This window comes from Castor canadensis, chromosome 8 (assembly GCF_047511655.1).
Source record: "Castor canadensis chromosome 8, mCasCan1.hap1v2, whole genome shotgun sequence".
NCBI classification, from domain to species: domain Eukaryota; kingdom Metazoa; phylum Chordata; class Mammalia; order Rodentia; family Castoridae; genus Castor; species Castor canadensis.
In genome coordinates, this window is record NC_133393.1 from 87,281,136 (window position 1) to 87,297,464 (window position 16,329).

The following is a 16,329-nucleotide window of genomic DNA, read 5'->3' on the forward strand; positions in this document are numbered from 1 at the left end:
GGCTGCAAGGAGCTTTGTTGCCTGTGGGCCAGGCAGGTTCCCACTCATTCCAGAGGCCCCCAGTTTGTGCATCCAAGGGTGGCAGATGTGCATTCCATGGGGTGTTCCTTGAGTGTAAACAGAGCACTGAGTTTTGTGCTGGAAGAGGGGACCAAAGGGAACCAAGCACTCTGCCTGCCCTCTGGCCTCAGTCTACAATCACTGATACTTTTTCAAAAGAAAAATTAGATAAATAAAAATTCTCAACCCTTAACAGATTATAGCATTTCAAGAGCTTTATTTCTGACTAAACTATGAAAATGTTACCTTTTCACTGTCTTTCAGCATAAGATTGATTTCACCTTTATGTAAAAAGAAACTACAGAGCATTAGAGATAGGACAGTGTTTTTAATTCTTTGGAGTCCTATTAGACACTGAAATTCAGATATAGTAAGAAAAATAAGTAGGGAATAACAAAACCAGCAGCTGGATTAAGAGGTATGGCTATTGTTTTGTATGGCTGTGGGCTTCATTTTGTGTGTTTATGAGACTTTATGTCACCTCTGGAAGGATGGTGCTTAGAGATTTGTGGCTGCTTTGTGTCACTCACTGAACAGAATTATCACTGTAAGGAAAACAAAATTTTAACAAGAAATTTCTTTGTCTTCTGGCATTGTCTTCAGAATATGGTCCAGTTCCTGTGTCTTTTTCAGCTTTAAGAGTGACTTTATTCACATTCTTAGCCATAGTTTTGAATCTTTCTCTGTATGGGTCTGCTTATATCCATTATTGTATGAATAGTCACAACCCCAGGCCCACTCCTGTTTCCAGCCATAGCCAACATGTACCACCTTCCCAGTATAAAGTTTACATGTAAAGGATAAAATAGGTTAATATGATACAGATATGGATTTGAAGATGATGATGGCACTTTAGAACTTTTCCTTCTTAGTCCCTTACTCTAAGGGACTAAGGAGGAAACTCTTTCTTTTTTGTCTTTCACTTCTTTCCCTCTTAATTATCCCTTAACAAAATGAAAGGCCGCATTCTACATTATATGAATATTTAGAAATTATGGGCAGTGACTTTTTTGTGGGGGGAGGGAGTACTGGAGTTTGAACTTAGGACCTAGCACTTGCTAGGCAGGTTCTCTACTGCTTGTACCATGCCACCAGCCCTTTTTTGCTGTATTTTTTTTTCTTGCTTTCTTCTTCTCTTTCTTCCCCTCCCTCCTTCTCTCCCCTATCTCCCTCCTACTCCCCTTTCTCCTTTGCTATGCCTGAGCCAGCCTGGCATAACAGGCATATACCACCATGCTCAGCTTTTATTAATTTAGATGGGGTCTTGCTGACTTTTTGCCTCTATTTCTCCCTCTCAAGTAGCTAGGATTACAGGTGTGAGCTACTTCACCCAGCTTGAGTCAGGTTTTCACTATATAGTTCACCTAGCTGCAAATTCCCAATCCTTTCCTTCACCTTCCTGAGTGCTAAGATTACAGGTAACACCTGGCTAGTTTTTGCTTTGTTTTTGTGGCACTAGAGTTTGAACTCAGAGCCACTCTCCCAGACCTATTTTTGTGATGTTTTTTTCGAGATAGGGTCTCCCAGATCATTTGTTTTGGCTGACTTTGAACTGTGATACTCCTGATTTCTGCCTTCTCAGTAGCTAGAATTATAGGCGTGAGCCACTGGGTACCTGGCTATAGTTTTTGCTAATTTTTTTTTTTTTTTTTTTTTTTTTTTTGGTGGGACTGGAGTTTGAACTCTGGGCTTCACATTTGCAAAGCAGGCACTCTACCACTTGAGCCACACCCCCAGTCCCTAATTTTTTTTTTTTTTAACAGCAACTGGACACAGTTCTGACAATTGCCTGTCTGATTTAAAAAATGAAAGGGATTAATAGTTTGCCCAGGGTCGTGGTGATGTGTATGGAGAATTGTTAATGCCTTTTGGAAAGTCATCCAGTTGAAGAGAGAGTCATAAAAATTGTTTATCACATGATGTTTATTTTATGAATAATAGGTTAGTTTTATTTTATTGTGTCTAATCTGGAGGCCACTGTCAAAGAACAGTAAGAAAAGGCCAGAGAGGACCAGGGATGTAACTCTGGGTTAGAATGTTTGCCTCACTTGCATGAAGCCCTAGATTCAATTCCCAGAACAAGAACAACAAAAAAGCCAGAGACCTCAGTCTAGTCTGGCTCTATATTCTTTTTGATGTTATTTCTATTTTTGTTTTGTTGGTGGTACTAGGGTTTGAACCCAGGGCCTCACACTTCTTAGGCAGGCACTCTACCACTTGAGGCATTCTGCCTCAAGTTTTTTTGTGTTTGGTGTTTTTGAGAGAGGATCTCATGAACTATTTGCCTGGAATGCCTCAAACCTTGATCCTCCTGATCTCTGCTTCCTGAATAGCTAGAATTATAGGCATGAGCCACCGATGCCCAACTAAGATAGTTATCTTTTATCATCTCAGTTTCTTGTTTGTCATGAAGGTGATAACTTTCCCATTTACTGAATAGGGCTTTTATCCAAATCAAATGAATTGGTGTCAAATGTTTAAAAAATTCAGAATGATGGTTGTTATATAGAGCCATTTATTGAAGAGGGAAATAAATTGAGCTGTTAGGTAAATGTCAGACCTAAACTTGAAGTGTCTGTTGAGGTGGACATGGTGGAGTCCTCCACTTGGGCAGGGCCTGCAAGAGCGGCTGTCATGCTAGTGTCCTGTTCATTGCAGACTGAGCATACAGTTTTTATATGTTCCTGTTGCTCCAAGCATGCCACTCTCTTCTAAGCTGTGGGTTTGATATACTGTCTTCCCCGTCAGTGTCTATCTGTTCTTAAAGTTATCCAGACCCAACAAAGGAGGCAACTTTTGTGGCATCTTTCCACCCTTTCTGAATATAGGGTAGTATTTAAGAGCAGGGACTCTGGAGCCAAGTGTACCTATGCTAAAACCCTTATCACAGCATTTACTAGTCGTGACTAGAGGTGAATTGCTTTCACTTCCTTCTGCCTCAGTGGCCTTCTCTGTACAGTGAGAGTTATGATAATTTTGCTGTGTAGGTGCTGTTGTGAGGCTTTTGAAATAGAAACTGACAGGTTGTAAGCCCCTGGCAAGTGTTGTTACGTACTTATTTATGCTTATTGAATGCTATTATTTTTTTTATTACCATTATTTCTTTTGTGCTTCCATAAGACTTTGTACAAAATCTCTAGGTTAGCACTTGTTACTTTTATTGTAATTATTTATTTAGACTGGGAACTTCTTGAAGACAGACACCATTTTAATTTATTTTTGCTCAACACGCTTATCCATTCAGTGCTCAAAAATGTTTTTCTTGTACTCCCAAAGTTTCCCCAATGGTGGCTACCTCAAATAGGTATGACTTTGAAGTGAGGCTGTGGCAGCACAGACCTTTTATTTCCATTGGAGCAGAAAGAGTATATGGCTGGAGCTGTAATCCTTGCTCTTGGTCAAGAGTGTTCCCTATAGGAAAAGTTATACATATAACTTGATGATCCTGTAGAATTTTCCAAACACTGTTTTTTTTTTGTTGTTTGTTTGTTTTGGTTTTTAATTTTTATTTTTTATTCATATGTGCATACAATGCTTGGATCATTTCTCCCCTCTGCCCCTACCCCCTCCCTTACCACCCACTCTGCCCCCTCCCTCTCCTCCCCACCCCCTCGATACCCGGCAGAAACTATTTTGTCCTTATCTCTAATTTTTTTTATTGTTTTATTATTCATATGTGCATACAAGGCTTGGGTCATTTCTTCCCCCTGCCCCCACCCCTTCCCTTACCACCCACTCCACCCCTTCCCTCTCCCCCCACCCTCTCAATACCTTTCAGAAACTATTTTGCCCTTATCTCTAATTTTGTTGAAGAGAGAGTATAAGCAATAATAGGAAGAAACAAGAGTTTTTGCAAGTTGAGACAAGGATAGCTATACAGGGAGTTGACTCACATTAATTTCCTGTGCATGTGTGTTACCTTCTAAGTTAATTCAATTTGATCTAACCTTTTCTCTAGTTCCTGGTCCCCTTCTCCTGTTGGTCTCAGTTGCTTTTAAGGTATCTGCTTTAGTTTCTCTGCGTTGAAGGCAACAAATGCTAGCTAATTTTTTAGGTGTCTTACCTATCCTTACATCTCTCTTGTGTGCATTCGCTTTTATCTTGTGATCAAAGTTCAGTCCCCTTGTTGTGTTTGCCCTTGATCTAATGTCCACATATGAGGGAGAACATACAATTTTTGGTCTTTTGGGCCAGGCTAACCTCACTCAGAATGATGTTCTCCAAATCCATCCATTTACCAGCGAATGATAACATTTCGTTCTTCATGGCTGCATAAAATTCCATTGTGTATAGATACCACGTTTTCTTGATCCATTCGTCAGTGGTGGGGCATCTTGGCTGTTTCCATAACTTGGCTATTGTGAATAGTGCCGCAATAAACATGGGTGTGCAGGTGCCTCTGAGTAACCTGTGTCACAGTCTTTTGGGTATATCCCCAAGAGTGGTATTGCTGGATCAAGTGGTAGATCAATGTTTAGCTTTTTAAGTAGCCTCCAAATTTTTTTCCAGAGTGATTGTACTAGTTTACATTCCCACCAACAGCAAACACTGTTTATTTTGAACCTAATTGCTCAGGGTGCTGCATAAGGTTATAAATGAAAATGACTTAGCGTTTTCCTACTTTGCTAGAAGATAAGAATCCTAAAACAACTACCAAATTTGGCCTTGTCCATACTGAACCTGTCAGCAGCAGAGTAAAACTAGCAAACTACTAAGAAACTATGTAATTATGAATTTATATCATATTTCTGATAGTAGAACAAAGGACCACACCTCAACCAAATACCACTGGCTCTTTGTCTACCCAGGCAGAGCTCATGATGCTTCCTCTAGGTTCCACACTGCACTTAGTATGCATCTCTTCTATGCCACCTAATTACAGAGTGTGTGTAATGTTTGTCTATATCCTCTCTGTGCCATAGTTGCCCGTTCCATTCCCAATCTGACTGTAGAATAGGCATCAGCAGGCTTTCTGAAATCATGTGTTAATATTGGTACTACCTGTAGCCCAGACCCCATACTTCTAATCATAATAAAAACTTTACAAGATAGATCTTATTGTTTCCCATTTTATAGACATGTAAACAGACTTGTCAAGAGGTTAAGTCAATCTGTCTAGAGTCATATAGGCAGGAAGTGGTAAGTGTTTACTCCACATGTAGTTCTGTCTAGTTCAAATTCTAGGTTCTTAACCACAGCCTGTTGCTGCCACACCTTATCAGTGTAAATGTACATCCAGATGGCTGTTCTTCCTATCACCTTCTGGCCCTTAAGAGGCTTGGGTTGGCAGGCAGGCTCCTGCACCCCTCCTCCCAGGTCGCCCTGTGAGTTGAACATGATTTGTGGGTTGTGCCAAGCTGTTTTTCATTGATCCCAGGTGGTGAGAAGTTGGGAACATATTTCCTCACTATTCTAATAACACACACACACATCGTTGCATATGTTTGCTGTTGGCTATTTAAGATTATAGTAGAGCCAATGCGACTGGACAGTCTCAAGGCATGTGGGTCCCAGAGTGCTCATGGCTTGTTTAGTCAGTATCATCTTATAGGACTATGTTCCTTCACACCTGCCAGGTATTGTAGACCCCTTCACGTGGCTACTCTTGTGAGTGTACATGTGGGTGGAAAAATACATCATTCTAGTGGGTGGGGAAGGCTAATCCTCCCTGTTTAGTTCTCAAAAAACTTGAAGAACAGGTTTACTTCAGACACAAGCCATTTTAATGGAAATTTTATATAGGTATAGTTATGGCACTCTTTCACATTTCATATGCCAGATGGCAAAAAAATCTCTTCTGAGTAAGAATGTCTGTGGTGTGACTTAGTGTCTGAACTCCTCAAGTTCATACTCTTCTAGAGGGGTGGGTAACAGAGGCATTTCTTCTTCCTCCTCCTTCCCCTCCTCACATTAAGTCAGCAGAACCACCCAGCACACTCTGGCAGGGCTCTTTAGTACAGCGGTCTCTAAGCTTGCTGACTTTTAAAAGACTTACTGGAACTTTTCAGAAGTATAGCTTTCTGAATCCTACTCCAGATTCAGTGAATCAGAATCTCCTTGGGAGGGACTTGAGAATTTGTGTTTTTACAAATTCCTTTGATGAGTCTTTAAAAATGGTCAAGGCTGGGGATGTAGATTAATTAGCGGTAGAGTGCTTGCCTGGCATGCACAAGACCCCGGATTTCATCTCTAGCACCACTTACGTACATGTGTACACACATACACACACACACAGACAAATAATAAAACCCACAACAATAAACAAACAAGAAAGAAAAAAGTTCAAGTTGGGAAAGCACTGCTTTAGTGCAGGAATATCTACTTGGCTATAGGTGGTGAAAATGACCTAAGATCACAAAATATAGGTGGGGAATTACAGAAATGTGGAATAACAAATTCTCTCTGAATCCTAAGAGATGTATCTGTGTCTGGAGTAGAATTCCTCTGGCATTGAGTGCCCTGTGATTTATTACTATTCCTTCCTTTCTCCTGGCAGTCCAAGTACTGTTGTCAAGTTTCTGTAGACTTCTGGCTATAGATTTTCTCTTTGGGCCTTTCAGCTCCTGATAAAGTAAAGACCCTGTTTCTTCTATTCCATCTAAGTACATGTCTCTTTGATTTATCGGTCCTTTCACTGCCTCCATTTTTACTAATTCACTCAGTTACTCATTCAACAAGTGTCTCTTGTGCCAGGCTGTGGGTGAGCTTCAGACACAATCCCTGCCCTTAAGTGCATAGTCTAGTAGGAAGATAGGGTGCAAGCAGATAATTATTTAATTTATTTATTTATTTAGCTTTTTTTTTAATTTCTTTTTTTATTATTCATGTGTGCATACAATGCTTGGGTCATTTCTCCCCCCTGCCCCCACCCCCTCCCTTACCACCCACTCTGCCCCCTCTCTCTCACCCCCACCCCCTCGGTACCCAGCAGAAACTATTTTGCCCTTATCTCTAATTTTGTTGAAGAGAGAGTATAAGCCATAATAGGAAGGAACAAGGGTTTTTGCTAGTTGAGATAAGGATAGCTATACAGGGAGTTGACTCACATTAATTTCCTGTGCATGTGTGTTACCTTCTAGGTTAATTCTTTTTGATCTAACCTTTTCTCTAGTTCTTGGTCCCCTTGTCCTATTGGCCTCAGTTGCTTTTAAGGTATCGCAAGCAGATAATTAAACACCAGTGATGAGCTAAGTGCTACCGCGAAAGTGTGGCTAGAGTTGCAGGAGCCCAAGAAGGAACGACTGACAAATGGAGGAAGGTTGGCATTGGAGGTTACTTTGAGCAGGGTTTTGTCAGAAAAAAAGAATTTTCAACTTCCTATATGGCCTAACATCATTGTCCTCACATTATCACTGCCACTGCTTCTCCTTGGTCTCCTTAACTTCTTTGCTCATTTATGGACCTAGCAGAGTTAATTGGAATGGTTGAATTAGACTCTCTTGATTGACCTTTTTCAAAACCTGCATTTGTTGTATCTGTAGGTCGTATGTACTTTATGTGTACTTTTATTTAACCTTGTAGAAAAGGCAAATGTATGTAAATAATACAAACCAATGACTAAGGAGAGAGGATGTGGGAGTTTTACCACAGATGTTAGTATGCAGAAGAGCCTTTTAAATATCACATCCTGGTGCCTGCACCTTCACTGCTTCTCTTAACTACACTTCTAATTTCATATGGTTTTCTATAATAGTATAAGACAATACCTCACAAATCAATTGGACTCATTCAGTTAAGCTGAAACTTTTATAGAACATCATTGTCTGTCAGCCTTGCGGTGTCCCTTTTTGGGATTTCTTAAGTACCATGGAAACTAGGTATGCCTGAGAACTGGGGAATCTCTGTCATGGTATGTTGTAGTACACTGTTGTGTAAGATTAGTGTAAGGGACAAGCGCTGCAGTTTTCCACAAGTAGTCAAATCCAAGCCTGTGGGAAGTTACACTTAGCAAAATCTTGGCAAAGAACCATACATTTTCTCCCACATATAGAACTATGTGTGGTAGTTCTATGACACTGTATAATTAATTTTATTTTTATAGTGAATGACCACAGAATAAGAAAAATGCATAACCTATTTCTGTTTCTTGCTATTTTAGGGGACATCACACAGAAGGGATATGAGAAGAAAAGGTCCAAACTCCTATCTCCTTACAGCCCACAGACACAAGGTAGGCGATGAGAAATGGTTTCAACTTCTTCAGTATTTTTACACTAAAGTGATGATACTGTCTTAACAAGAGATCTTCTTTTGTTTATTCCTGTTTTTTCCTCCCTTTGTTGCAAGGGAAGAGAAAAACAGAAGGGAAGAAAAGAGGAAACGAATCGTAATTGAGCATCTGCTATGTGCTAGGTACTTTAAAAATTCCCAAGGTCATCAAATCATTTATGCAGAGCTTGAATGGTGGTGGGTAAAAGACTAACTGAGGTGGTTCAGTTGCAGAAAATTCTAGACCAGATAAGAACTGCATCTTATTTTTGCAACAGAACAAACTGCGGTAGAGAGGAGCAAGGAGAGCAGGATAGCAAGGAAGAACAGATGCAGTGTTATAGGGCACCTCCAAGGTTGGAAGACTGGAGGGTTTGGGGGCAGGACCCCAGAAAAGCTTGAGGATTAGTTCAAAGCCTGGATTACTGCTTCTGTAAAGAGATTGGCAAGTTCTTTAAATATCCAAAAGTCCAGAGTCACTTTTGAGCTTAATTCCAAAGGGGTTGCTATACCTTTGTCTCTAAGCAAGGCTGTTTCTAAGTCATCATCTATTTTTTTCTAAGTCGTCACATTTTTAAGGTTACTCAGACTCCAGAATTTATCTTGACAACTAGTTGTCACCTTTATCACTTTCACTTTAAAATATTTTTCTTCATTTCCAGTTTTTCCCCCTGCGATCAAAATATGTTCTATAAGTCTTCCTTATAGAGCTTAATTACTTTTGTTGCTGGGTTATAAATACCAGGAGAACTTTTTATCTGCCATGGTTCTTATATTAAGCCTTGCACAGGATTTATACTCTGTAAATATTTGTTGAATGAATAATGGGATAAGCAAACAAATAATGAGTGATGACATACTAATATATTTCACTGAGGTCCTTGTTTTATTTCCTGTAATTTCTTTTTTCTTTTTTGCGGTACTGGGGCGTAAACTCAGGCCCTACACCTTTACCCACTCCACTAGCCCTTTTTTTGTGATGGGTGTTTTTGAGATAGGGTCTCACAAACTATTTGCTTGGGCTGGCTTCAAACCACGATCCTCTTGATCTCTGACTCCTGAGTAGCTAGGATTATAGGTGTGAGCCACTAGTGTCGGGCCCTCCTGTGTTGTTTTTAAAAATACAGTTGTCCCACATGGTCTAAAGCAGGGGATTGTTTCTGTGATCCCCTGTAGATTCCAGAATCTTCAGATGCTCAGCTTGCCTATGTGAAATGGTAATGTTCGTGCATAATCTGTACACATCCTCCCGTATATTTTAAAATCATCTATAGATTACTTATATTTCCTAATGTGATGTAAATGCCATGCAAATAATTATTATACTTTGTCATTTAGGAAATAATAGCAAGAAAAAAGGGCTGTATGTGTTCAGTACAGTTTTGCTCCCCTTCCCCTCAAATATTTTCAATCTGAGGGTGGCTGAATCCCTCTGTATGGAGGGCTGACTCTACCTTCCTACAAAAACTAGTTAGGTCAACACAGTGATGGCCAGCTTAAAATATCTTAATGAATAGATGGCTATAGAAATGGGAGAGAAGAGGCAGAAATTGGGCCAGTGACAGCTGATAAAAACCCAGCCTTCCTAATGGCCCCTGAAAATAGTCAGGAGTAGCTATACTTATATCAGATAAAGTAGACTTCAGACCTAAATTAGTCAGAAGAGACAAAGAAAGTCACTTCATACTAGGAGCAGTACATCAAGAGGAAATAACGATTGTTAACTTACATGTGCCCAGTGTTTGTGTACCTAGCTTCATTAAACATACACTACTAGATTTAAAAACACAGCTAGACCCCCAACACAGTGATAGTGCAAGATTTCAGTAATACTCTATCATCGAGAGGTCATCTAGACAAAAAAAAAAAAAAAAAAATCGACAAAGAAACTTTAGAATTGAATGACATCACAGATCAAACGGACCTGACAGACATCTATAGAGTATTCCATCCTGCAACAGCAAAATTAATTCTTTTAGCAGCCCACAGAGCTTTCTCCAAAACAGATCATGTTTTAGGTCTCAAAGTAAGTTTTAACAAATATAAGAAAATTGAATTACCCCCTGCGTACTGCCTGACCAAACAGAATAAAACTATAACTCAACAACAAAAGAAACTACAGAAAATACTCAGACACTTGGAAACTGAACAACACATTGCTCCATGATCAGTGGGTCATCAAAGAAATAAGGGAAGAAATCAAAAAGTTCCTGGAATTTAATGAAAATGAAAGCACAATCTCTTAGAACCTATGGAACACAACAAAGGGCGTGCTAAGGGAAAAGTTTATAGTCATGAATTCATATATTAAAAACATAGACTTCAAATAAATGACCTAATGCTACATCTCAAACTCTTAGAAAAACAAGAGCAAGCTAAACCCAAAACTGGCAGAAGGAGAGAAATAATAAAAATAAGGGCAGAAATCAACAAAATAGAGACCAAAAACAACATACAAAGAATCAATGAAACAAAAAGTTGGTTATTTGAAAAGATAAGTAAGATGGATAAACCCCTAGCAAATCTGACTAAAACAAGGAGGGAAGAGACCCAAATTAATAAAATTAGAAACGGAAAAGGGGAGATTACAATAAACACCAAAGAAATCTAGAGAATCACTAGGGGTTAGTTTGAAAACCTATATTCAAATAAATTGGAAAATCTAGAAGAATTGGGTAAATTTCTAGACATATATGACCAACCAAAATTTAACCAAGAGGATATAAATCATCTAAGTAGGCCTATAAAAAGCAATGAAATTGAAGCAGTAATAGTCTCCCAAAAAAGAAAAGTTCAACACCTGATCATTCACTGTTGAAGTTTACCATATCTTTAAAGAAGAACTAATACCAACACTCTTCAAACTTTTCCATGAAATAGAATGGGAAAGGACACCACCAAAATCATTCTGTGAAGCCAGTATCATACTCATCCCCAAGGATACAACAAAAAAAGAGAATTATAGGCCCATCTTTTTAATGAACTTAAATGCAAAAATCCTTAATAAAATACTAGCAAACCAAATTCAACAATATATCAAGAAAATCATACACTATGATCAAGTCAGTTTCAATCCAGGGATGCAAGGATGGTTCAACACACACAAATCATTAAATGTAATACAGCATATTACAAGAAACAAAGACAAAAACCACATGATCATCTCAATAAATGCAGCAAAAGCCTTTGACAAAATTTAACATCCTTTCATGAGAAAAGCTCTGATGAAACTAGTAATAGAAGGAGGATGCCTCAACATAATAAAGCCTATATATACACGATAAGCCTATGGCCAACATCATACTAAATGGGGAAAAACTGAAACCATTTCTTCTAAAGTCAGAAACAAGACAAGACTGTCTACTTGCTCTACTCTTACTCAACATAGTCCTGGAGTTCCTAGCCAAAACAATAAGACAGCAAGAAGGAAGAAGTCAAACTATCCCTATTTGTAGATCACATGATCTTACGCCTAAAAGACATGAAAAACTCTACCAAAAAACTCCTATACATCATAAATACCTTTAGCAAAATAGCAGGAATTAGAAAGAATTTAGGAAGACAATTTCATTTATAGTAGCCTCAAAAATCAAAACCAAAAAAAAACCTGGGAATAAACTTAGCAAAGGAAGTGAATGACCTCTACAAATAAAACTACGAGCTATTGAAAAAAGAACTTGAAGAAGACTACAGAAGATGGAAAGAGCTCCCATTCTCGTGGATTGGTAGAATCAGTATTGTGAAAATAGCTATATTACCAAAAGCAATTTACATGATCAATACAATCCCATCAAAATTCTAATGACATTCATCACAAAGATTGAATAATCAACCCTAAAGTTTATATAGAAGCACAAAAGACCTCGAATAGCCAAGGCAGTACTGAGCAAAAAGAGCAATGCTGGAGCTATCACAATTCCTGATTTCAAACTATACTACAGAGCTGTAACATAAAAACCATTTGGTACTAGTACAAAAACAGACATGAAGACCATGATGGAACAGAATAGAAGACCCAGCTATGAATCCATGCAGCTTTGCCCAACTGATTTTTGACAAAGGCATTCAAAATATATGATGGAGAAGAGACAGCATCTTCAGCAAATGTTGCTGGGAAAACTGGATGTCTGCATGCAGAAAACAAACTAGATCCAAGCCTCTCATCCTGTACAAATACCACCTCAAAGTGAAAAAAGGACCTTAATCTAAGGCCTTGAACTTTGAAACAACTGCAGGAAATAGTAGGAAATATACTGGAATATATAGGCATAGGCAACAACTTCCTAAATAGAACTCCAAAGGCTCAGCAAGTAAAAGAAAGGATTAACAAATGGAGCTGCAGCAAATCAAAAACCTTCTACACAGGAAGAGAAACAGTCACTAGACTTAAAAGACTGCCCACAGAATGGGAGAAAATCTTTGCTAGCTGTTCATCTGTTCAGAGACTAATATCCAGAATCTACAGCGAGCTCAAAGAACTCAATCCCCAAAGAATCAACAACCCAGTGAGGAAATGGGCGAATGAATTAAACAGGGATTTTTTTAAAGGAAGAGGTACAAATGGCTAATAAGTACATGAGGAGGTGCTCAACTTCCCTGGCCTTAAAAGAAATGCAAATCAAAACTACACTAAGATTTCATCTCACCCCAGTTAGAATGGCTATCATCAAAAACAAAACAACTAATACTGGCAAGGATGTGGCGAAACAGCATCCCTTTATATACACTGTTGGTGGGAATGTCAGTTAGTACAACCACTGTGAAAAGCAGTATGGAGATTCTTTACAAAACTAAGTATAGAACTGCCATATGATCTAGTGATACCACTCCAAGATACATACCTGAAGGAATGCAAGTCAGGATACAACAGAGACACTTGCACACTGATGTTTATTGCAGCACTGTTCACTATAGCCAAGCTATGGAAAACAACCCAGATGCCTTACAGGTGATGAATGCATTAAGAAAATACCATACACACGCACATACACGCACGCACAAAATAGAGTTTTATTCAGCCATAAAGATGCATGGTTTGAAGATGCATTTGGAGGACATCACATTAAGTGAAGTAAGCCAGTTTCAGAAAGACACATATTTTCTCATATATATGGAAGATAAGTCCAAAAGATAAGCATATACACAAAAACAAACATGATCATGTACAAACTTAGATGTAGAACATGTTTGTAATAGTGGAACTACTCTGTGGAATTCAGGGAAGGAGGGAAAGGAAAAGAAGAGAATGATAGTCAGTAGTATCGATATACATTACATCCATGCAGGTAGAGGATATTACAATATGTAATGAAAACTGTTGAATAATTGTAGGTGGAAAGGAAGGGGTAAGTAATGGTAGGAGTTGAATTGACCAAAGTAAAGGATACTCACAGCGGGATACATCAAGTAACCCCTTTGAACATTGACTTTGGAATTAACAATGAAAGACAGGACTGTAATATAGGTACAGGATGGAGGAGTACTTGTGGGAGGGGGAGGGGGAATAGAGAAGATGAAAGTGAGGGAATATGGTTGGTGGGCTTCATATTCACATATGAAATAGAATGATGAGACCTCTTTCAATTGCTTTAAGTTGGGCAAGGAGAGGGTTGCAGAGGCGGGGGAGATGTTGGGAGCGATCTAACCAATGTATAATGTAAGGCTATTTGGAATTGTCACAATGAATCCTCCTGTTGAATGAATATATCCTAATAAAAAGTGCGGGGCGGGGATGGGGGAAGCATTGTGCCTCTGCAGAGCAGCGCACAATGGGGAAAGTTGGTATTTTCTGATTTACTGCTTAATTATGGATGTGATCCATGTCTCTGAACGCCCAGAGTTTCTCTTTAGTCACTTTGTATAAAAACAGTCAGATCCTAAGTGAATAATTCAATAAGAATTGTAATAATTAAAAAGGTCATGATTTGTGTATTGTCTATATTCAGGCTACATAGAAACCAAACCATGTTTTAAAAAAACCAGTTTATGCCAGGCTCTGGTGACTGATGCCTGTGATATTAGCTACTACAGAGACAGTGATCAGGAGGATCATGGTTCGAGGCCAGCCCAAACAGCTTGTGAAACTACCCAACATAGAAATAAGGGCTGGCGGAGTGGCTCAAGTCATAGAACTCCTGCCTAGCAAGCATGAGGCCTGAGTTAATACCAAGTACCACAAAAAAAAAAAAAAAAGTTTATTAATTTACTATGAGAAATCTGTATTGTCAGCATATTCTTGACCTATAGGCAAACTTAGATACGGAACCAAATCATAGATAAGTGGCTGCTTAGTGAGTATAGATTTGACATATCAGACATTTATTTGCAATAGGACAAGAGTATGCGATTACCTGTCTCTCAATAGGGATAGCCTTGCAGATGACCCCACTGGGGAAGTCGAAGCCATTTGTTCATAGCTCCTTCAACTTCTTGCCATCAGACTTCAAACTTCACACATTTGTGCCTATCCATTGGGGTAGGGTGGGGGCACTGAGATTTGAACTCAGGGCCTCATGCTTTTTAGGCAGGCACTTTACCGTGTGCCCATCCATTTTTACCTTCTTCCTTTTGGCTAAAAAGATTATCTGTAGCCCAGGCACCTGTGGCTCCTAGATACTTAAGAGGCAGAGATCAGAAGGATAGTGGTTTCAAGCCACCCCAGGCAAATAGTTCAGGAGACCCTATCTCAAAAATACCCAGCGCAAAACAGGGCTGGTGGAGTGGCTCAAGTGTAGAGCACCTGCCTAGCAAGCGTGGGCCCTGAGTTCAAACCTCAGTACCAGGAAGAAAGAAAAAAAATCATTTGCCCCTCTAACCAAAGACAGTCTTTCCACTATGCTCTACATCCCAACCCCTCTGCCCTTTTCAGAAACCTAATACTGGCACCCAGTACAGGGTATTTTGGGTGTCCACACTGAGTGTAGACAATGAGGGGTACAGTATCTATAGAAAATTAAGAAGTAATAATACAAACAATTGGTCTACTTTTTAAAAAAAACCACTTTGTATAACAATTCTAAACATTGTCAGTAATAAAATGCTCCTCCGACTGAGGCAGACAGCTGTGTTATCTTTTCAGTATGCCATTATACTCAGTGTCCTCTCAAGCCAGATTCTTCTCTTAGCAGTTTGTCATGCTCATTACTGTCCTATTTTTAAAAATCCTCCCTTTACTCGACACCCGCTCTCATCTTCACCTTATCACCCCTTGGTAATCAGACGGCTCAGAACTGTCTTTACTTACCACCTTTCTGTTTTCTCAACTGCTCACTTCTCAGCCCATTCCAGTTCCCTCTGTAGCTTTAGTCCTTGATCCTCATTAGTATTCCAAACTCTACCTCTCCAATAACTTTCTTTTGAAGAAGCCTCCTCTTCTCTCCCCCAACCCCTCTTTTCTTGCTGCTCCTCTTAGCATTCTTGTGGGTCCATCCTCTTGTGTTAAATGTTGCCATTCTTTCTCTCTCTTTTTTTCTTTTTGCTGGTACTGGGGTTTGAACTCAAGGCCTCTTACCTGCTAGGCAGGTGTGCTTGGCAGGCTTGAGGCCTTGGCATTCTTAAGGAAAGGTCTCAAGCCCTTTTGACTTCTTGCTCTGTTTCAGCAGATCTCAAATTGCAGCCTGTATCAGAATCACTGTAGGGCCTGCTAATACACAGGTTGTAGACCTCCCCTTCTCAGGATTTCTGATTCTCAGGGTAGAGCCTGAGAATTTATATTTCTGTCAGGTTCCCAGGTAATCTTGAGGTTGCTGGCCTAGAGACTACACTTTGAGAACCAGTGCTCTGTTACCCTAGATTATTTTAGATACATCTGTGACTATCGTTTGAATGTAGGAAACTCCCATGTATCTTCAACCCAGAGTTTTCCTAAGCCCCTGCTCCACAGATCCAGCTGCATGCTTAGCATCTTTACTTACATATCTTAAAGGCACCTCCATTTCAACATATCTGAAACTAAATTTATGACTTTTCCACACCAACCCTACTACTGCCACCAACTCCTCCCTAAACTGCACCCCCAATCCAGCTACAACAGCATCCAACCTACTTCTATACTTCTCTTCC

At 39.4% G+C, this 16,329-nt stretch overlaps 1 protein-coding gene across 3 annotated transcripts in view; it reads left to right on the forward strand.

The window, feature by feature from the left end:
- The window catches only part of Dip2b (disco interacting protein 2 homolog B), a 211,164-nt gene that overhangs the window by 92,965 nt on the left and 101,870 nt on the right, over positions 1-16,329 (forward strand). For all 3 annotated transcript variants that reach the window (XM_074083360.1, XM_020179911.2, XM_074083361.1), the window contains exon 2: positions 8,159-8,230. In XM_074083360.1, the coding sequence (XP_073939461.1) occupies positions 8,159-8,230 (72 nt within the window). The remainder of the gene's footprint in view (positions 1-8,158; positions 8,231-16,329) is intronic.